Below are 20,399 nucleotides of genomic sequence, written 5' to 3'. Positions count from 1 at the left end.
ATGCACAGCAAAGCATTGACAGACTCTCTTAGTAGATTTTAAGGTTAGATTAAGATACGGACTGGCAGATTGTTGCCCTAAAATCCTAACTTGTTGCTTCCTTTCCTGAGAGCAATTCCTCCAGAGTGAAACATTTTGCATAGTACAAAGGAGCTATTCGGTTTAACATATCAGTTCCTCATGGTGCTGTGGTTTAAGTCTTTGATTTTAATTCAAGATGCTTAGGTTTCAATTCTGGTTGCATCAGAAAGGCGTTGTCCATAGTAAAGTTTTAAGCACTTGCCGTGGCGACTTGAATAAGGTAGGCAGCCGAAGTGACTCCAACCAGTCTAAACATTCGCTATAAGGAAAAATCAGCCGAATCTAATCTAAGTTCAGCTTTATTTTTGTTCCTAGTAAAACTGACAAATAATATGCATTACCTTAAAAAACAGAATTTATTTCAATCAACCACTCTGGGAGATTACCTTGATTTAAAAAACAAAACTCAAGCTGTAAAAAAAGCATGTAAAACTATTTTCACAGCAATGAAATATAGCTTAATACAACTAAATAGTTGCTGCCAGTGGTGCTGCACAGGGAGCTAGTTTATCAGTTATAAGTACAAATCTAACAACATAAAGTGATGAACTGGTTTCATCCTGAGCTATGCAGCCCAAGAGGGGAATTCGTGGGGGGAAAAAAACATCTCGATTTTTCAAAAAATTAAATTCTCATTAAAAAATGTTTGTCAGTTAATTATCCAGCCCTTGATTATGTCATTATTTTTAGAATAATAAAACCATCTGTGATGCACTGATCTGTAAATCTGAACCAATATTAATGTTAATATTGCTGTTATGGCAGATAACCGATATTTACCAGTTTACATAAACACCGGATGGTTTACCCGCCGCAACAACAACACAGACACAACCTGCAACAAGCTGGAATTAAATATTGCTTGTTTATCTACTGTAAACCCAGTCTTACTTTTGGAACCAATGCTTATATTTTAAAATTAATTGACATCAGTTGATGGCCATGTTAAACACAGGAACGAGGATTCTGTGGTGGAAGATGTGTCCAATTAAGCCAGTTTACATGAATCTGGTCTATTAATTTCTGAGAAAAACCCTTTTTCATACCTTTAATGCAGCTTTACACAGCATAATTTGCTATGGCTATTTAGATTTTATTTCTACATTATTGTAAAACTTTTTTCTTAGTTTATTTCTACATACTTTGATTGTTCCCAGTATTGTAGAAGTAATAAAATATGTAAAAGGTTTGTTAAAATCTTCAGTGTTGGTTAGTATTTTGTTCTTATATCACTTACTTTCAGAGAGTAAATACTCAGCCAGGATGATGCTTTCTTATTCAAGCAGGAAACATATTCATGTACAGCTTTGTTTTGTAGTCGTGATTTTCCTTGTTACTTCAGCTGCTTTGGAAGAGCTTCCTGAGAGGCAGCAGTTATTGCCACTTAACATTTACCCAGGTATCTACTACTACTATTTACTGCAATATATTACTTAATCAAATATTACATGCATGAAAATGAGCAAATTTTATTAAAAAAATGCAGCAGAATTTAGCTAATGATGCATCTGTCAGCAGAAAAAAAAACCCACATTGAGTCTGTAAATGTCATTATATTCTCTAATGGATTAAAAAAATTTTCTCTCCAAAGGCTAAAAACTCACTAATGTTCTGACCTTTTAATCACAGTCAGACCTCATCTTCTCACCAAGGCCTTCAACTCAGAAAGAAAAGTCTGACCTTTTTATTTAAACATTATTGATAAACAGCCTCTTCTGGGCTTGGCGAGGGATTCGTTAGCAGTTTAACTTCCTCCCTGGCATTACATCCACAATGAATATTTCTTTCTACTGGGACTACCCTGGATTATACAGTTAAGTGTGTAAGGGTTCAGGTTTTTGCTCAGGTTTACCTCAACAGTACAGTTTACAGTACAGTATGCGCATCGCTGTTTTTATTTTGAATCTCAATAATGTGTTTTGCTTGCTCCCACAACAACATTGACAAGACAAATCAGTTTTAGGAAATTGTCTTTCTTGATATAACTAAAATATATAACTATATTTTAGTTATATCAATAAAGAAGTTACCTTGGATTTTTTTTTCTTCTACCTGCAGTGTGTGGTGCATGCTCAAAAACTAAGAAATGCAGACATGTGAATGGCCACGTTTAATAAGTAACAACATATCTACTAAAACAAAATTTCTCCATTTTCATAATTCAATGTTTTTTTTTAATTATTATTATTTTATTTCACCTTCATTTGAACAACTAGCTTTTCAGAATAGAAACATACATGCAGTATAGTCGGATGCCCACCTGGCATGTAGCTCTCAGGGCTGCTCACAGGTAAACTTGTTGTGATAAGGAATCAGTGTAGCAGCAGCAGACCAGAAAAGTGACATCCCTCAACTTTACTAATGCATTGTAATGCCACAACCCTCACGGTGTAGAGTTGGTAAGTTTGATCAAAGTCCACCTTTACAGACTTTTTTTATTTTTAATTCTGTGCATGCATAATTTAAGTCCTTAGAAATGTGTATTCATTGGTTTAAACTAATCATTATTTGATTAAAAGTTAGTCAGAAAGATCAGAAAGCCCAGCTTGAGCTTGTTCTTCCTGTAGCTGTCCAGATTCTCTCCAGGTACTCTGGTTCTTTCTCATTGTCCAGAAACTTTGCAATCCAAAAGCATGCTGCATATTTTGGTCTCTTTAAACTGAAATTAAGTGTAAGTTTGATTTTGTGTATGGTTGAAGGATGAAAATATCAAATAATTGCGGATTAGATTTTTATTTTGGTATACATTCAAAACCTGCCATCAATATATGCTTCTTCTCAGTTGCAGTGTAGATGCAGCTCATTTAAAAACCTAATTTAAGAAAAAACAGAAAATCTTTAAACCACACTTCCTGCAGTGGTTTGAACCCACACTTTTCCCCAATTAAAGAGAAGAAGGTTGTAATAAAACATTACGAAAGCTTCCACTGTGGGCTGTATTTATTCTTTGATAGTTTTTTTTGGGTTGTCTTTATATTTGCTTTTGAAACCACAGATTTCTTCTGCAAAGCTTCCTGAAAGCTTTAAAGCTGCTGCCAATGTGATGATGGTGTTCCAGTAAGGATTTATAGGATGCATGATAATGCATTGAGCTGGATATGGTCATTAACGCCACTGAAATAGTTCATAAGCATAACAGGATGTCATGTTTTGCAGGCGTTGATGAGACATTTTTACACTTGTAACAAAGCCTTTAGAAAGCAGCAGGGGCTGAGAGACTGGCAGACCATTAGGATGGAGGTGTTGATAAAAGGTTTAATTTGATTACTCTGATAATGTAGCAATGCAATGAAATTCTAAGATTTTATTCTCCAAATTAGACTTTCAGAAGGACAACAAAGAACACGGTCACTCATGAGAAAATAGTTGTATTATAGAGCTGAGTGATGCTGTTTTTGTGGGGCTTGATTGTTTTTCCCCAGATGTGTCATTGCATGGATAAAATCTAGCTTCACTTATTATGATTAAACATCATCTCCAGCTTTGACTCAGCAGCTTTGGAAATGAGTCCCCTGAAGCAAAATGGACTTTAATGTCTCTGCAATTTTCAGTGAATTTAATCAGCTTTGTAATTAGAAAAAGAGTTTCCCCCAAAACTTTATGTGAAAAATATATATATCATAGGCTGTATAATATTAAAATGGCATTATACTGTGACGTAAGGAAAAGCATTTTACCTTGACGATTTCAAATGAAATCTAAGAAAACAAAAGCAATGTCATAAATGCGTCATAAAAATAGTTTAACGACATGAACAACATCCCAGAAAATCTTTGAGCTTTTGAAACTGAAAACATAGTCATAGAACAATGGGCCAATACCTAATCATTATATTCAGCTAAAAAGAGTCATCAATGTAATTGCCTCTGTCAACCTGATAGGAAGCTGTAACTGCCACAGATTGGTCTGTTTTTTTGCCTTTTCTTTGAATAACTGAACATAGCCCCATGTGCAGTAATTTAATTCATGCTCAATTATTGTTAAGGGATGAGGAACTTTTAGTTTGCTTGACATAAGTGACAAATTTTTTACATTTTACTGAGCACAAAACAATGACAAAAAGTTTAGAAACATAATGGAAATCTTTTGGGTCTAAATTTGCAGCCTGGTAATTGGTTGCACCCAAATCTAATGTTAAAGTTGGTCTATTTTTTATCATAATGAAAAAGATGGGATTATGTTATGTTAACATATTCTGTTAGCAAATTTTTTTTTAGTTTGTAAAACCAAAGCAGTCAAAAGAAAATAATTTATACACCAAAGTATTAGCCATCTTTCTTGGATTTACCTGTGAAGCTGTGCAGATGTGACACTACAAGCTTTACAGCATGTGAAAATGATCACACTGCATTTTGTTATCTTACTTCCTTCCCATTCTTTAGAATCACAGCATTTGTTGTTTTTCTTTAAGCCTGTATTGACTTTTGTCCCCCTGTCTGCTGAGCAGTGTTTGCTGATAAACCCAAGGCAGCAGTGATCTACTAAAGACGCTGTCCAATTTGTAAAAGAAGCATTTATTGGGGTTTTCTTCAATGTCTTGGTAACGTTATTTTTTTTTTCACCATTTAATTTAAGATAATTAAGCCTTTTTGTTTGCCAGTAGTTGCCTCTGTTAACAAGGTAAAGCATTAAGAATATCTCATTGAGGGGGAAATCTTTGGTTGAATGTCATGTTGCTCTGCAGACTGGTTTTGTCATCCAACCCTGCAGTGTTTAACCATCTCTTTGTCTCTGTGGCCACAGGCTTGGGGGGGTGGGGGGGCTGCAAGGTCATGAAGCGTAGGTAAGCTCTCAGCTGACGTCACCTTTCAAAGACGGCATACTGTTTGCCATTAAGGAGCTCCCAGTTTCCGTGGAGATACGTCTGTCCCTAACAGACAGATCTGACTGAGTTTGATCAACACACTGGTGGCTCAGTATTTTCTGGCCCCAGCATTCATCTAACATGGAGTTAAATATCAGATAGAGACATAAAAAGTGAGATTGGCCTCACAATCAAAGGCATAGATAATTCCCTGGCATTTAATCAGACTGAGCTTTTCCTCTTTAATCATTTAGGGTTAACAACACTGTTTTCGCCAAATGCTAAATTATGTACAGTGGAGTGTTGGCCTAGTGGTTACAGCAGTGTATACATATATACAATATATATACGTATATACAATATACGTATATACAATATACGTATATATATTGTGTATTTACATGTATATATACATGTGTGAGTGTATGTATATATGTATATATATGTGTGTATGTATGTTGCATATATATATATATATATATATATATATATATATATATATATATATATATATATATATATATATATATATATATATATATATATATATATATATATATATATATATATATATATATATATATATATATATATATATATATATGCAAAATAGGCAAGAATGATTCATTCCCAAAATGAGCTGGATGTTATAATCCCCCAGGTAGAATACTGCTAATGAATAGTAATGTCTCGGCTGACTTGGTAAATTAATATTAGGATTTGTTCATTCTCCCATTTGCTTTTTTAAAAGGCAGTGGTCTTCAATTAACAATAAGGAAAAAAGTGCTTAAACATTTAACATTAACAACTGTTAATTTTAAGGCATCATCCATAACTCAATTTAATGTGATTTCTTTTTATAGTTTGAATTAAAATCAATGCAGGTTTGGATTCTGTTACTGGTCTGATTTAGAGACAGCTTTCCAGATGTTCTTTAGATCATCTTAGAACATCTTGGTGCTTAAAAAGTCATTGTTATAATGGCTGAACTGAGTGGTTAACATTTGGATTTATATTACGGAAAGATTTTAATAGACCTTTATTTATTTATTTTTTTTTAGAGACGATGTATAGAAAGCTGTACATGTTTGGATATTTATCACTTAGAGGTATCTAACCCCGAAATCCCACATACTCCATCTGCGCTCCGCTCCGCTCCGCCCCGCTGCGCTCCAGACCGCCTGCACAAAGCAAAGCCTACAGCCGCCGCTGTTGCTCCGTCCCCTCCGCTCTGAGTTCCTTGGAGATCGTAGAAGGCATGCGCCAGATGAACCAGGGTTTCCGCGGATCATTAAAAATAATTACAATTCATAATTCTTTTTTTAATCAAGGCCTTAATTGGCACTAAAATTAATTAAAGATGTTTATCGTTGCATTTATGATTCTTTAATAAAAATGCTTCTAAAAACAATTTCGTCAGATATTATCTAAAAAATATCCATAAATATATATAAATATCTAAAAAAAAAAAAAAAAAAAAAAAAAACTAACACCGTTTATTTAAATGATTGGATCCAAACTATTGGTTATTCACCAACCAGGAAGCAGATTTCTCATCTCCATTAAAATATTTATTTTATACCGAGGGACTTAAAGTTTAATCAAATCCATTCAAAAGAAACTTCTTATTACAGGAATGAAAAGAGATGCTGAGTTGTAGAGAACAAGTTCATTAAAAAAAAGCAGTTTTGAATTATCCTTATCTCTGTTACAAAAATCTACAAATATATATTTATATATTTGGGCAGAAACTGAACATATGCTGGATGATGGTGGGATTTTTTTAATATGCCATATTAAATCAAGCGCTCACAGGGTTCATACAGGAGTGAGTGACTCTAATTTAATGCTATTTTAATGCTATTAGAAATGATTTTAATGCCATCAACAAGAACCATGTACAAAGGTTATTAGTGTACATGAAATATGAAGGAGCTGTAAGCAGAGTTCCATGACTGTAAACACACACACACACATATATATACATACACTATATTGCCAAAAGTATTTGCTCACCTGCCTTGACTCACATATGAGCTTAAGTGACATCCCGTTCCTAATCCATAGGGTTCAATATGACGTCGGTCCACCCTTTGCAGCTAGAACAGCTTCAACTCTTCTGGGAAGGCTGTCCACAAGGTTTAGGAGTGTGTTTATGGGAATTTTTGACCATTCTTCCAGAAGCGCATTTGTGAGGTCGCACACTGATGTTGGACGAGAAGGCCTGGCTCTCAGTCTCCGCTCTAATTCATCCCAAAGGTGTTCTATCGGGTTGAGGTCAGGACTCTGTGCAGGCCAGTCAAGTTCATCCACACCAGACTCTGTCATCCATGTCTTTATGGACCTTGCTTTGTGCACTGGTGCACAGTCATGTTGGAAGAGGAAGGGGCCAGCTCCAAACTGTTCCCACAAAGTTGGGAGCATGGAATTGTCCAAAATGTCTTGGTATGCTGAAGCATTCAGAGTTCCTTTCACTGGAACTAAGGGGCCAAGCCCAGCTCCTGAAAAACAACCTCACACCATAATCCCCCCTCCACCAAACTTTACACTTGGCACAATGCAGTCAGACAAGTACCGTTCTCCTGGCAACCGCCAAACCCAGACCCGTCCATCAGATTGCCAGATGGAGAAGCGCGATTCGTCACTCCAGAGAACGCGTCTCCACTGCTCTAGAGTCCAGTGGCGGCGTGCTTTACACCACCGCATCCGACGCTTTGCATTGCACTTGGTGATGTATGGCTTGGATGCAGCTGCTCGACCATGGAAACCCATTCCATGAAGCTCTCTGCGCACTGTTCTTGAGCTAATCTGAAGGCCACACGAAGTTTGGAGGTCTGTAGTGATTGACTCTGCAGAAAGTTGGCGACCTCTTCGCACTATGCGCGTCAGCATCCGCTGACCCCGCTCCGTCAGTTTACGTGGCCTACCTCTTCGTGGCTGAGTTGCTGTCGTTCCCAAACACTTCCATTTTCTTATAATACAGCTGACAGTTGACTGTGGAATATTTAGGAGCGAGGAAATTTCACGACTGGATTTGTTGCACAGGTGGCATCCTATCACAGTTCCACGCTGGAATTCACTGAGCTCCTGAGAGCGACCCATTCTTTCACAAATGTTTGTAAAAACAGTCTGCATGCCTAGGTGCTTGAATTTATACACCTGTGGCCATGGAAGTGATTGGAACACCTGATTCCAATAATTTGGATGGGTGAGCAAATACTTTTGGCAATATAGTGTATATTCTCTAGCTTTTTCTCCGCCTCGAGCTTCCTTTCCGAACATACGGCTTTATAAACAGTTCCACGCAAAGTCACCAATCTGTTGCTACTATATTTTAATTTGATGAACCGGAATTTGTCGAGGTTCTTTTTCCTGTTTGGTGCGATTGCAATTGCGGATCTTGACTTGGCCGGACCGGAGCGGAGCAAAAAATAGCTCGGCTCCGTAATTTGTCGGTGACGGACGGAGAAGACGTACGTGGACGGAGACGTGCGGAGGAGTAGCGGTGGATGTGGAACCGTTCTCATTGATTTCCATGAAAGACAAGCGCTCCGCACGACGTACGTCAGCGGGGCGGAGCGGAGCGGAGCGCTGACGGAGTATGTGGAATCTGGGGGTAAGAGGCTGGCGTTTGTCTCTTCTAGTTTAGACATGTGTTTGTAGGCTCCAGTTAAGAGGCGACAGATGGTTTAATTTGGGGAATCTGCGTATGCAGAATCCTCAGAATGAAAATGTTTTGTTTACTTATTCAACACCGTGAACAGCTTGTTTATATTCCAGGAAAAAAACCCAAAACTTCCTGTGAATAAGGAAATTTGCCTCCTATTGTTTCTTATTTTAAAAGAAAAAAGAAATAAAATGGTTAATGGCTAAATACATTTCTCCAGGACACCATTATTATTTTTCCTTTTTCATATTAGTTCTGCTCTGTGACTTTCCTAATATGCCTGCTGATAATAAGCAACTCCTCTTTGAACTCATTCTTAGAATGCCAATTTATATATAAGAATAAATAAAAGATTTATTTTGTGTTGTTTTTTTTATAGATACGTCTGTATTTATAAATACTTAAACACTTGAAGCAGCTTTTTCTACAGTAAATCCAATCCAATTTTATTTGGATTGGATTTATTTATTATTTACTTAAAAACAACCACACCTGATCAAAGTGCTGTACAGAAAAAAATCAAACATAAAACAGTACGGTTAAAAAAAAATTTAACAAATAAAACATGGGTAAAAAATAACATTCACTGAAAGATAAAAGGAATAAATGGTAAAAAAAAAAAAAGATAAAAAAAAGATTAAATGTCTTGCTAGGGGTTAAAAGCCAAAGCGGAGAGGTGGGTTTTGACAAGAGATTTAAGAACAGTCAGAGAAGAGGCCTGTCTGATGCGGTGAGGCAGGTCATTCAAAAGCTTTGAAGCTGTGGCACTGAAAACGCGGTTCCCTCTGAGCTTCCACTTACTGTAGGTTTAGACTCTCTCAGGAGCAGCTGACCTGAGACAGCGAGTAGGCCTATTAGGATGTAGAAGCTCAGAGCGGTACGGTGGGATACGCCCATTCAGGGATTTAATAGCAAATAAAAGAATTTTGAAATGAATTCTAAAATGTATGGGCAGCCACTGGAGTGATGCCAGTTAGAAGTCGTGCTGGAGCATTTTGAACCATCTGGAGACGGGAGATGGAGGAGGCACTAACCCCCACATAGAGGGCATTGCAATAATCCAGCCGAGTGGTAACAAAGGCATGGATTACCATTCCAAACTGTTGCCTTGAAACAATTGGCTTTATTTTTGGCCATCTGCCCTGATGTGGCTGTCAAACTTCAGATCTAAATCCATTTTTACCCCTAGGTTAGTGATTAGTTTGATATGCTGGGCCAAAGAGCCCAGGTCTATTCCAGTGATGTCACCAAAAACATCACTCCAATACAGTAAAATACATAAATCTTTTGGGGTATGTCTCTGCACACATCTAAAGACTCCAATCATACCCATTCTTTTTTACCCCCTGTTTAATAATTGTATGCAGGTAACTTTAAAACCAATGCAGGAGAAAGGATAGAACTCTCCATGGGAAGATCTTCCTCTGTTATGTAAAACAGAGCTAGCTTTGGTCCTGCTGCAGTTATTATAGGAAAGGTTGCAAAAAATGTTTAAGGTCTTTTTATTTCTTGATTTAGGATCACACAGTTTACAGTAGCTACTTTTAAGAAGTTTGGTTACATTTGTTGCTGTCTCATGGCACCAAGCTCATTTGGCATTTACAGAGCATGGTGGTAGCAGCTGATCCTTTTTTGTAATTATTCTTTATCCTGGTTACTTAGATGAGGTTTGTTGCTGTAGCTGCTGAATGTTTTTTATAATCAATTTTCTAACTTTCAAGGGCTCTCTTCAGCATCCCTGCCTTTTAGAGACATGCTCACTAATGAATGTGCTTCGTTTTTCTTTTTAAATGTCACCATTGATGAAAATCTGACCTGCAGCTAACATTAATATATAATGCTGCAGATATATCTTAGCTGTCTAAAGGCTGCAGTTGATAGTTGGGTTGAAAAATAAATCTCTGGAGAAAGAAGCCTTAGGATGACAAAATCATATCGTTCTTTGCCACAAATTGCATTTTGCAATTTTCTCCTTGATGGAGTGAAGCATCAGTTTTTCAGGCGTCTTCCCTTTCACTTCATCGAGCTCCTGCTCCAACACTTCAGTCAGTCACCTTGATGATCTGTCATCAGAAACAAAGCAGCCTACATTCACAGTGAATGTAATGTGACAGCAGAGTGGAGCTCAGAAAAACTCCAGAGAGACAAACTCAGAGGTGATCATTTAGATGGACCCACACACCCCTCTAGGAAAGAACAGAGCACTGCACCCACACCTAACACAAAGCTTATTTATGATATTTTAACCTGCGTCAGATGTTAAAATTACCCGAAGCTTAGTCCTCTGTCCCAACTTATACTTCAGTCTCACATAAAAAGCTAATGGTTTGAACTAGACTGCATATATTTTGGTTTTTGTGATTGCAAAAGCATAAGCCATTAAAATGTCAATGGTTTAACATTGTTATATTTATTAAAATACTAGTCAAAAATGCTTTATGATAAAAAATCCTCTAATGCTAATTTGAAGATAAGATGGAGGGGAGCTCCAAGTTTTAGAAACTTATCAATACCTTTGAAAAATAGTAAGTTAAATTGATGTCTTTCTCTAAAAGTGTGAACATTTTGGATTACTTCCCTTTAATTTAACTATTTTAGTCAGACAGCTCATGTGTAAAAGAATAAATACATTTTTATCAGCCAATATAAAGTAGTTTACAATAAAGTTTAGTTTCTAAGCTCCGAGGACCACACTGCTTAACATTTCATGGATTGATGAGTGAATCACTGTCTACCTGAACATGTTTTCCTCATATGAGGAGGTGAAAAGAGGGTCTCTGACCTCGAAACCTGATGGGGGTTAGCTGAACGTGGAGAGGTTCGAGAGAAGCTGACAGATCCTGTCAGTATCAGCACAGAGGCAGGCATGTCCACTGTGTGAAATGCAGTGAGTGCAGCTGAAAGGAACATCCCTGATCGGCATGTGCGTGATATGTTCTGCAGAGTGGGAGAAAGATCACTTGGGAAGCAGCAGCACTGCAGGACTAGACTTCCTCATCTCTGTTATTTATTATTCTGCTTTAAGAATTGCACTGTAGAGTGTGCTGATGTGTAAACAAGTCTTAAAAACATGATAGTGTATTCAACCAAGATGTTGGTGAGAGTTAAACCACAAATTAGGACCCTGGAGTTTAATCTGCAGCCTTTTTAATTGTCTTTATCAAAAGAGAAAGAAATTTCACTTTTAACACATATACAGAAATTAAGTGCCTCAAGCTCAATAGAATAAAATTACAGAAAAAATCACAATAATGTCCAAACTCATCAGTATAAATTGTCATATAATGCAGCTTACGGCATACTTGAGTGGATATCATATAAAAACATTTTCATACTGCCTTGCAGGTAAATATTTGTTTTCCTAGCAAAACCGGAAGTGCATGGCTTGAACCGGATCTTATATAAAGCATGAACTGTTTGTCTAAACAACTTGCAGTCATTTTTAATAATATATAAATAGTTTAAAATTAATTATCTAGCCTTATGAACTGACTTATTTATATAAATAACTTAAGGGCAACGTAAACATTAATATGTGAATATTAAACATGGGTCCATAAGCCTTCAGGTCTCGTTCCTAATGTTTTCACCTATAACACGAGACATAGATAAATATGGTAGCCATAGAGCAGTGAAATTAATCATAGGTGTTTTCTGGATATCCATGGCTTTCGTCTTTTTGAAGAATTTCCTGTTTCATTTTTTGCTGTTCCTGTGAAGTTCTGCTCATCTTTAATAATGTTCTTTCCTTAAATTGCTTATTCAAATATTTAAAGTTGTGTCAAAGTTAACAGTATTTCAGTTTTACCACCCTATAATTGAAGGTATTGTGGAGGATTTCTGTATAAGACCCGCCGTCTCCACTTTAAAAAATAATGCGTTAGACTTTCCTCTGTTAGAAACGTCATATTTTGCTTTAAATGTTTTGTTATTAATTTTCTTCCTGTTAGCATCTTCAACTGGAATTCGCCTGTTTTCTCAGTTGTTCATGTTTTCCTCAGTGTTTTTTTTTATTTCTATCAGTTATTTAAGTGTGGCTGGGTTAGTGTACAGTAGGTTGTATCCCCATCCAGATCTGTTACCTGTGTGTCTTTATTATTATTAGTATTTGCTAATGAAATCTTACATTTTAATTTATTTAATAATATGAGTTGATGGCTCCTTAAGTGGGGGTCAACACCCTATTTGAAGTCAATGAACACTGACTGAGGGCCCACAGGGACATCCCTCTATGATCAAATTAAAGGTCACATACATTATATTTTTCCCCTCATGGTTGGAGAGGATAATTATAGTGGATAAAATATTGTTTTGGGTGATTATTTGTGGGTTTGTTCATTTAGCTTTTATCTAGCAATGCTTTTACATATGAAGTAATGATGGTCTCTATCTCTGCTTTTGTCTGTCATTAGCTTAAAAATCTGAGATAAAAACATCTAGGATATCCAGAAAATTTTCTTCTGCCCTTTATTAAAACAGTGTTGCTTAGACGATTAGGTACAATCATCCGCAACATGATTGTTAGATTCAGTTTGGGGCTTTCATTTATGGATTTATTTAAACAGCTCTTATTTGACGTTTGCAGCAAACAACCTAAACAAACCTGTAACTTAAAGTATTTCCTGATTTCATACAGCTTCAAATAAGAACAGCAGCCCAACTACATGAACCCTCGCTATTCCTTGGATAAATGTCCCTCAGGAAATTGTGGTTCAAACCTTTCTGAGCCAATGAGGACTTTAATTCTTGGTAAATATTCTCAGTCTTGCTGTCAGAGTTAAACTAACTATTTACTTGAGATTGAGCACACCCCCCTCCTACATGCAGTGCATATGCAGCAGCGTTATCAAATGATGATGATTCTGTGGTCAAAGAATTAAGTTTTCTTATTAAAAAAATGGATATTAGACAGACACCAAAACAGGTTTAGGAGTTAATAAAGCAGGCTTCAAGTTTCCAAAATGGTCTGGAGCTGTACCATAATGAAGATGCTGTAACTTACTTTAAAAGTCATTTCTGGCTTAGAAAAACAACCATTTAAAGCATTAATAGAGCTTCATTTTTATATTATAAATGTTTGTTACAGGCTCGAGTCATTTTCAAATAGTTTACTCATAGGACTTGGACTTGACTTGCTTACTTGTTAAATTATAACTTTGGAGACTTATTATTTAAGAAGTAGTCAGCTTTTCCCTCCTCTGTCTAAAGCACCACGGACTATGATACGTATGTTAATGAATAGTCGTATGTAAACTTCTGATTGGTATTGTATTTGCCATTTTCTTTAGTGCTCACCTCATAGTCTCTGAAGAGTAATTTTCTGAAGAGGGATAACATCTTTAAAAAGATGCATCCTTTCAGTAAAACTGTAGCCTTGACTGAGGCGCTACTGACACATAAAGAGGATGTGTTTCCATGACAGAAATGATTCACCTGTTTGGTTTATCATCAACAGCCCTCTTTAATAAAAAGTCCTTAATGAAGTATATCCCAGGCTGCTTGGTGCATTCAAACCAGCAAATAAGCAGAACAGTGTTCATGTTTCTGTTTGTATGTTGGTGGATGTTTCTGACCAGGTTGGAGGAGGAAGGAAGGTCTGACTCAGTCTGATAAACTGTTTCACTCATCCCTGTATTAGTCACACTAAGAAAATACATGGATTTCACCATCCAGTCTCTCCTCTCCTCAGTCACAGCAGCAAATGTTTCAGTCTTTTAGTCACAGGTGTACTGATTGTACTTTGTTTTCAAATGATGTGGGTCAAAGGTTCAAAACAGCCGCCCATGAGGGCTGCTTGGCTAGAACCAGGACCTGAACTACTGCAACGCACCAAAGTTACACTTTCATGTTGACCAAGTCTTAAAAAAATAATAATAATTCGGATTTTCTCCAAATGAGAACCTAATTAATTAGAGAGAAACATCTCTAAGGTAGTTTTTTATTTAGATGTTTTCTTGGGCTCTGTTAACCTACAGTATAGTCAAGTGACTGGGTTCATTGTCACATAGGTACCATGTGAACTTCAATTTAATTTAGCAATATGAAAACCTATAATTTTGGGGCGACAGTGGAATGGAATCCAGTTTGTCCTGCAACTGGAGAGTTCCTGGTTGAACCTCAGGTTCAACCTGGTTGCTCCATCTAAGTTGTTGTTATTGGGCAAGGCATCGCCCCCACATCAACTACTGATGTTGGTCAGAGGGCCAAATAACACCTGTGTACAGAGCTTTGCTTCTGTCTGTGTGTGAATGTGTGGCTTAATGACTGAATGGAGTTTAAAGTGCCTTGGTCTCCCCTGACTAGAAAAGGCTCTATATGAGTACAAGCCTTTTATCATTCACAAAATGAGCTATGTATTTCTAAACGACTAGAGCTGTCTGCATTACTGAAACTAACTAAATGGAGTCTTTTCTACATCCTGATGCTGTTTTTCGGGGTTCAAGGACAGTAATGTTTGGTCATGGACAGTAGGGTCTCTGATTTTAGATTTTTATGATGCAGTTCTGTTGATTTCAACAGGCCACAAGTTTAAACGTGAAGCAATTGACTCTCATCTTTAGCCATAATATTTGGATCATGATGGAAATGAGATCTCAATGTAAGACATGGGATGCATAGCTCTTGGTGGAGCTGGAAGTGAAGCTAATGCTCCTCTGCATTGTAAGTAGTCTAGTGGATTGGATGGGCCTCGCTTCCAAGTTTTCCAGACACATTTCTTTATGAGGAAATTCCGGGTCAAGCCCACACCTTGTTTGAAGAACTACTGTATGTGCTGGATCTTTACTGTTGTAGGATCACCCACATGAACTAGAATGTAAGGAAACCAAACGCATTCAATTTCAACTTTGCCTTTAATCTTAGAATGATAAAGAATGGATGAGGAATATTAATCATGTAAAGATGGAAAACACAGAATATCTTAATAAATTAATAAAATAATCCTGCAGGGATCTACAGGGACTGAAACATTGTTTTTATTGTTGCTAAGTAGTTCTTTCAACATATTTAATTTTTCTGAAACCTATAAAGAAAAACTGATCATGAAGTATTGTAAGCTTTAAAAATATTTTTCTTTGATATATGTTTTGAAAACGAAACATGAGAGTATAAAACAACATTTTTTATTTTTTAGTGTTTACATAAAACTGTATTGGGAGATTGTGTTTGTCCATGAGAGCCATCTACTGGGCTCCACTGGCAGCACAATGATCTGATATAAATATCTATTCATCCTTTTATATAGTTTCACATTAATAAACTTTAGCCTTCATTTACAGTAGTCTGCAGATTTACAAAGAGTTACTCAGCTGTGGCCAATTAATTTAGTTTTTGTTTGTAACAACCATTGAAATTAAATGGTTTATTTTGCACAACCTACAAATTTAGATTTTTTTTCTATTTTATTATTATTTTTGATTTAGTTTTCCTTTGTGCAATTTTAATTACCTCTCATGTATCTATTTATTATTATTATATTTACTGTGGATTTTATAGTTGTTCTAGTGCCACACTCATTGATATTTTATATCGTATTTTATCACATGTTCCTATACTTTTCACAATCAAAATAGAATAAACAATCCTAAATAAAAAATGTAATACATACTATATACTTGCTAAATTATTGATTAGATTTACAAATCTGACAGGAGGTACAGATCTAGTTTCATTTTAACAATAAATGGAACTCTGAAATATTGACATTTAGCTCCAAATCCTCTGTGTTACAGACCTTAAAATAAGGTTAATGAAACATAAAACAGGAAAACTTCTATTTTTAACCATGTTTTTATTTTATTATATAACTGAAGCAAAAGTGAAACTGCTCCTGTTCGACGCAGTTTTCATTAATCTGATGACCGACTTTAACTTTCTCTGGTACAAAGGGCGTTCAAAGGGGTGAGAGATTTCCATCAGATTTGAAGCTGTTCTTTGAGATCCAGCAAATTGCAGTTTCAAGATGGAGTATTTAAGAACCTGAAACAGATGTGTTCTGGTCACTCTATCTATCCTGTATTTGCTTTTGTCAGTTGTACATATTAGCAGACACTTTAAACAGCTAATTACATGATGGAGCAGATTAAAGAATGTGTGCCCTGCTGATCATCTTAACATTTGGGTTTCTTAGTTTCTGTGGGTCAGAGGTGAGATGCTGTTTTTAACATTGCCACACAGGAAAACTGGGGAGGCTGTGTATACTCTAGTTAAGATGACAGCAAAAGTTAAAATGACATTTCCAGGATTCCCATTATCTTTTATCTCAAGCTTGCTCCATTTTTAGACAGAGTGGGGCCTCTGTGGAGAGCAGAGTCTCGTCTGTGGCCTCCCAGCGCGGTGGGGTTCAGGCATTCGTCCACACAAGGCAGGGAGTCGCTGTCGCTGGTGACTGTTTGTGTACTGCAGCTTTGTTGGAGGAAACCGACTTTAACTGGTGTTTGTTTCAGAATCTCTCTGATGTAAAGGAAGTTCTAGATGCAGCTAGCTCCCCTGTGGCATGGGCTAACAACACTTTAATTCAGGCCTTGCCATATTTAGGCAGAGCTCGGTGCTGTGTAAACACACCGCTTACTGCCAAGGGGAGGGCTCACCCCTGCACTCATGTCTGTGTCCATCAACAGTGGATTGCAGAGCGGCCTGTGGAGAAAGGTGATGAAGATTCTGAAGCTGGCAGCATTTAGGGACCAACACAAGTGGCTCAGAATATGAAGTGCATTACAATAAGAGAGGGTTGTGAGTCATTCTTCATGCCTCTGCTGATCTGAGATGGATGACTTGGATGACCTGTGAGGACTAAGTGCAGCGTGAGTGATCAGTTTGAGAGCAAAGTTCTGTTGAAGCCACACAGCAGCATGAGTGAAGCCCTGATGGAAAGCTCCGGGGAGGCGGCTTGCTTCCCACTCACTAGTGCTCAGCCCATTAAGCTGCAACAGCAGTCACCGTCCGGCTCGCCCTGCGGATCTCCCAGGATGTCCCCTTGCGATTCTCCTCGACACTCGCCGCTGCTGTTTCGCAGGCTCCTTGTGAACCGCAGCATCGCTCTGCAGCGCCGCTTCACCTTGGCACATACACCCAGGTATTGCTATTGATGGGAAGCTGGGGGGTAGCTTTGAATTGAAAGGACTTTGTTTTAAGCAGTAGGCTTCGATGGAATAATAAAATTTGCCTTAGATGCCAGGCTCAAAAACCTTAATAAACTAAAGCAGTGTATAATTAGCAAGGATAAAATAAGCAGTCAGGCCTAAAAAACAGTAGATCAACCATGCCTGAAAATTCACAAAAAAGGAAAAGACCCCAAAAGGACTAAAACAGAACCATGATGTTTATTTTGAGCGGAACCAGTCATGATCAGATTTTAGCTTTTAGCTTGTTAGAAATCAATTTGTTGCCACTGATGTCTGTCAGACTTTTTTTATTTTTAAAAGTCTGAAGACATAAATTATAAGGATAATCTCCTTGTGATTGCTTCCTAAGACATGAGTGAAAGTTGACATTATAAACATAATCTTAAATAACTTTCATATAGATTTTAAAAGTCATAAAAACACAAAGCATTGAAGTGAGAGATTGGAAAAATCTGCTTTTTGTTTGTATTCGCCTCTTTATCTCTGATGCCTATTAACAGAATTGAGTGCAATCAACTAACATTAGAAGATATGTTAGTAAATAATGTCCACCTGTGTGATTTAATCTCAGTCTAAATACTTTAGCAAATGCCTCAGGTGTTTCTCATCAAACATCAGTTAGGGTAAAGAGCAGCTCTGGTGCAGGATTCTGTGGACAGGAATTATTTAGCTCGTTACAAATCTACCTGTTAGAACATTTATTGAAAGAAAACTACATCTGTACATCTGTATACAACAGTACATCTGTACGAGAAACTGCTAACAGATGAGACCAAACCTATGCATACTGGCTACCAAAAACCTATGTGTGGAGGTTTATGGCACACCCTTGTGAATCCAGTATCTGCTTCATAAAACATGGTGTAGACAGCATCATGATGTGGGGATGCTTTTTTTTTCTCTTTGTGGAAAAAAATAAATAAATAACCTGAATCCTTTTAATTCAGCCTTGCATTTTTGCACTACTTTAGCTTTTTTATTAGCTAAAATCTCTGTTGTGTATTTTAAAATGAGAACAGAAACAAACATGGATTGTGGGCATGTTTGGAAAGCATTATATCAATCTCCTTGTTTGATTTTTTCTTTTTCTTTTTTTAAACCAGGTTATGAAATTTGTGTCATTGGATTTATTTTGCTCAAAAGCAGCCTGATTTTCTTATTAAAAGGTAGCCATTGGGAATTCATTGATGTTGGGAACAGTGTCATCTGAATTGACTTATTGTTCTTGAAATATAAAAAGGTCTGTCTGGTTCTAGGCCTAAAGTGTTCAGGAGGCCGAGGCAGGTCATGTAGCAAAGAGAAAGTTCCTGTGTCAACAGAAAGGTTGTTTGTATCTGACCTTGGGTTTCTGTGTTGCTGAGACAAAGCTGTGTTAGGGAAAAGAACGAGGACTGCTCGCCACAGTCAACACAAGGCTCTCCGTTCATGGCTAACCTTTCCCTTGTTTTTCTTATTCCTCATGACTGCAGAACAGGCAGCTTGTGTCTAGTTTACGTCAGAAAAGAACAAGACCATACCATATGCTTTTAGTAAAGTCATTATGTTTTAAAAGTATTCCTGATCATTTTAAAACACAATGAACAATTGCTGAGTTATTACAGATTTTTTTTTGTCAGAGGAGACCAGTATTTGGGATTTTAGTTTTCTATCAAAATGTTTTGGCATAACAATGAGGAGCAAGATGGCTAACTTGTTGATTTTCTAGCAGACAGTCGTTGACACAAAAGAAAATAGCCAATGAATTTTACCGTTTTTTTATTCAAGAAAAAGAAAGGAAAGTTCATAATATACTTGAACCAATAAAATCAAAATAATTGTATGCATACATAGACTGGACCAAAGTTGTGCTATTCATGAACTGTGGTCCAGGGGCCACACATCATTATTCTGATGGCTACAAAACGTCCCATATAAAATCTATGGAGCATTGTCAGGACAGATATGAAAGACTAAAGACTTCTCAAGCTCAAGAGTAAATAAAAATGTCTGACGAGGAAGAAACGATGGTGGTACTTTATGTGTCTGCTTTGAGGTTGGGGGTACCGACACTCTTTTGAGTGGACCAAATTACCCTTACAACACTAAACACAGATGGAATATGAAATAACATCACAATAGGCTTGACATCTTGGAAGTGGTTGTTTTTTGGTAACTGTAAGCCATTTATATCAAAATGAAAAAAATGCAAATATACTGTTGAACATGTAATTAATGATCAAAATAAGAATTTGTCCATGTAAAATAATTTACTGTTATACATAAACTGTTGTATAATATAGCTTGCTAAGGTTTGGCTGTGTTCTATATTATGCAAACATTTTAATTGAGAATAATCTGCTTTTTTGTAGCTTTCTTTGGCAAATCATTTCTTTATTGAGCTTCCTCCTGAGCTCCATTGTCAGACTTTTTATAGAGTTAATTCTAACTCATTTTACATATTGCCACACTTGCACGACTTTAAAAATAGAGGAATATTTCTGTGATGCACTCTGACATTCACATTGGTGATGACAGTGAGTTGAACACAGACCATTTGCTCCTTTCATTAATCCACTTAATGCTTAACTCAAACCCATTCAGCCGAAACATTTGATATAAACCTGTTAATAAAAATTACTTTGCCAATCTAATGCACAGCTGCAGAAAGCAATTACAGTTAATAAAGTTCAACTGGGGTGTGTCTGGAAATAAATTTAAATGGTCACCAAATTGCTTGAACTCTGTG

At 36.8% G+C, this 20,399-nt stretch overlaps 1 protein-coding gene across 6 annotated transcripts in view; it reads left to right on the top strand.

Moving 5' to 3' along the window:
* The window catches only part of LOC119794382 (cAMP-specific 3',5'-cyclic phosphodiesterase 4C-like), a 168,172-nt gene that overhangs the window by 70,548 nt on the left and 77,225 nt on the right, over positions 1-20,399 (top strand). Inside the window, exon 1 of one of the 6 annotated variants that reach the window (XM_038301907.1) lies at positions 17,141-17,625. The exons of 4 other annotated variants lie outside the window; for them this stretch is intronic. In XM_038301907.1, the coding sequence (XP_038157835.1) occupies positions 17,402-17,625 (224 nt within the window). In that variant the 5' untranslated portion in view covers positions 17,141-17,401. Of the gene's footprint in view, positions 1-17,140; positions 17,626-20,399 lie in introns of those variants that run through there. One more of the 6 variants, XM_038301912.1, reaches the window with a different exon arrangement.

Source organism: Cyprinodon tularosa, unplaced genomic scaffold, assembly GCF_016077235.1.
Source record: "Cyprinodon tularosa strain WSP-4 unplaced genomic scaffold, ASM1607723v1 ctg478, whole genome shotgun sequence".
In the NCBI taxonomy this organism is placed as follows: Eukaryota; Metazoa; Chordata; class Actinopteri; order Cyprinodontiformes; family Cyprinodontidae; genus Cyprinodon; species Cyprinodon tularosa.
The sequence above is the reverse complement of the archived record's forward strand: the minus strand, read 5'-3'. Positions and strand labels throughout refer to the sequence as shown.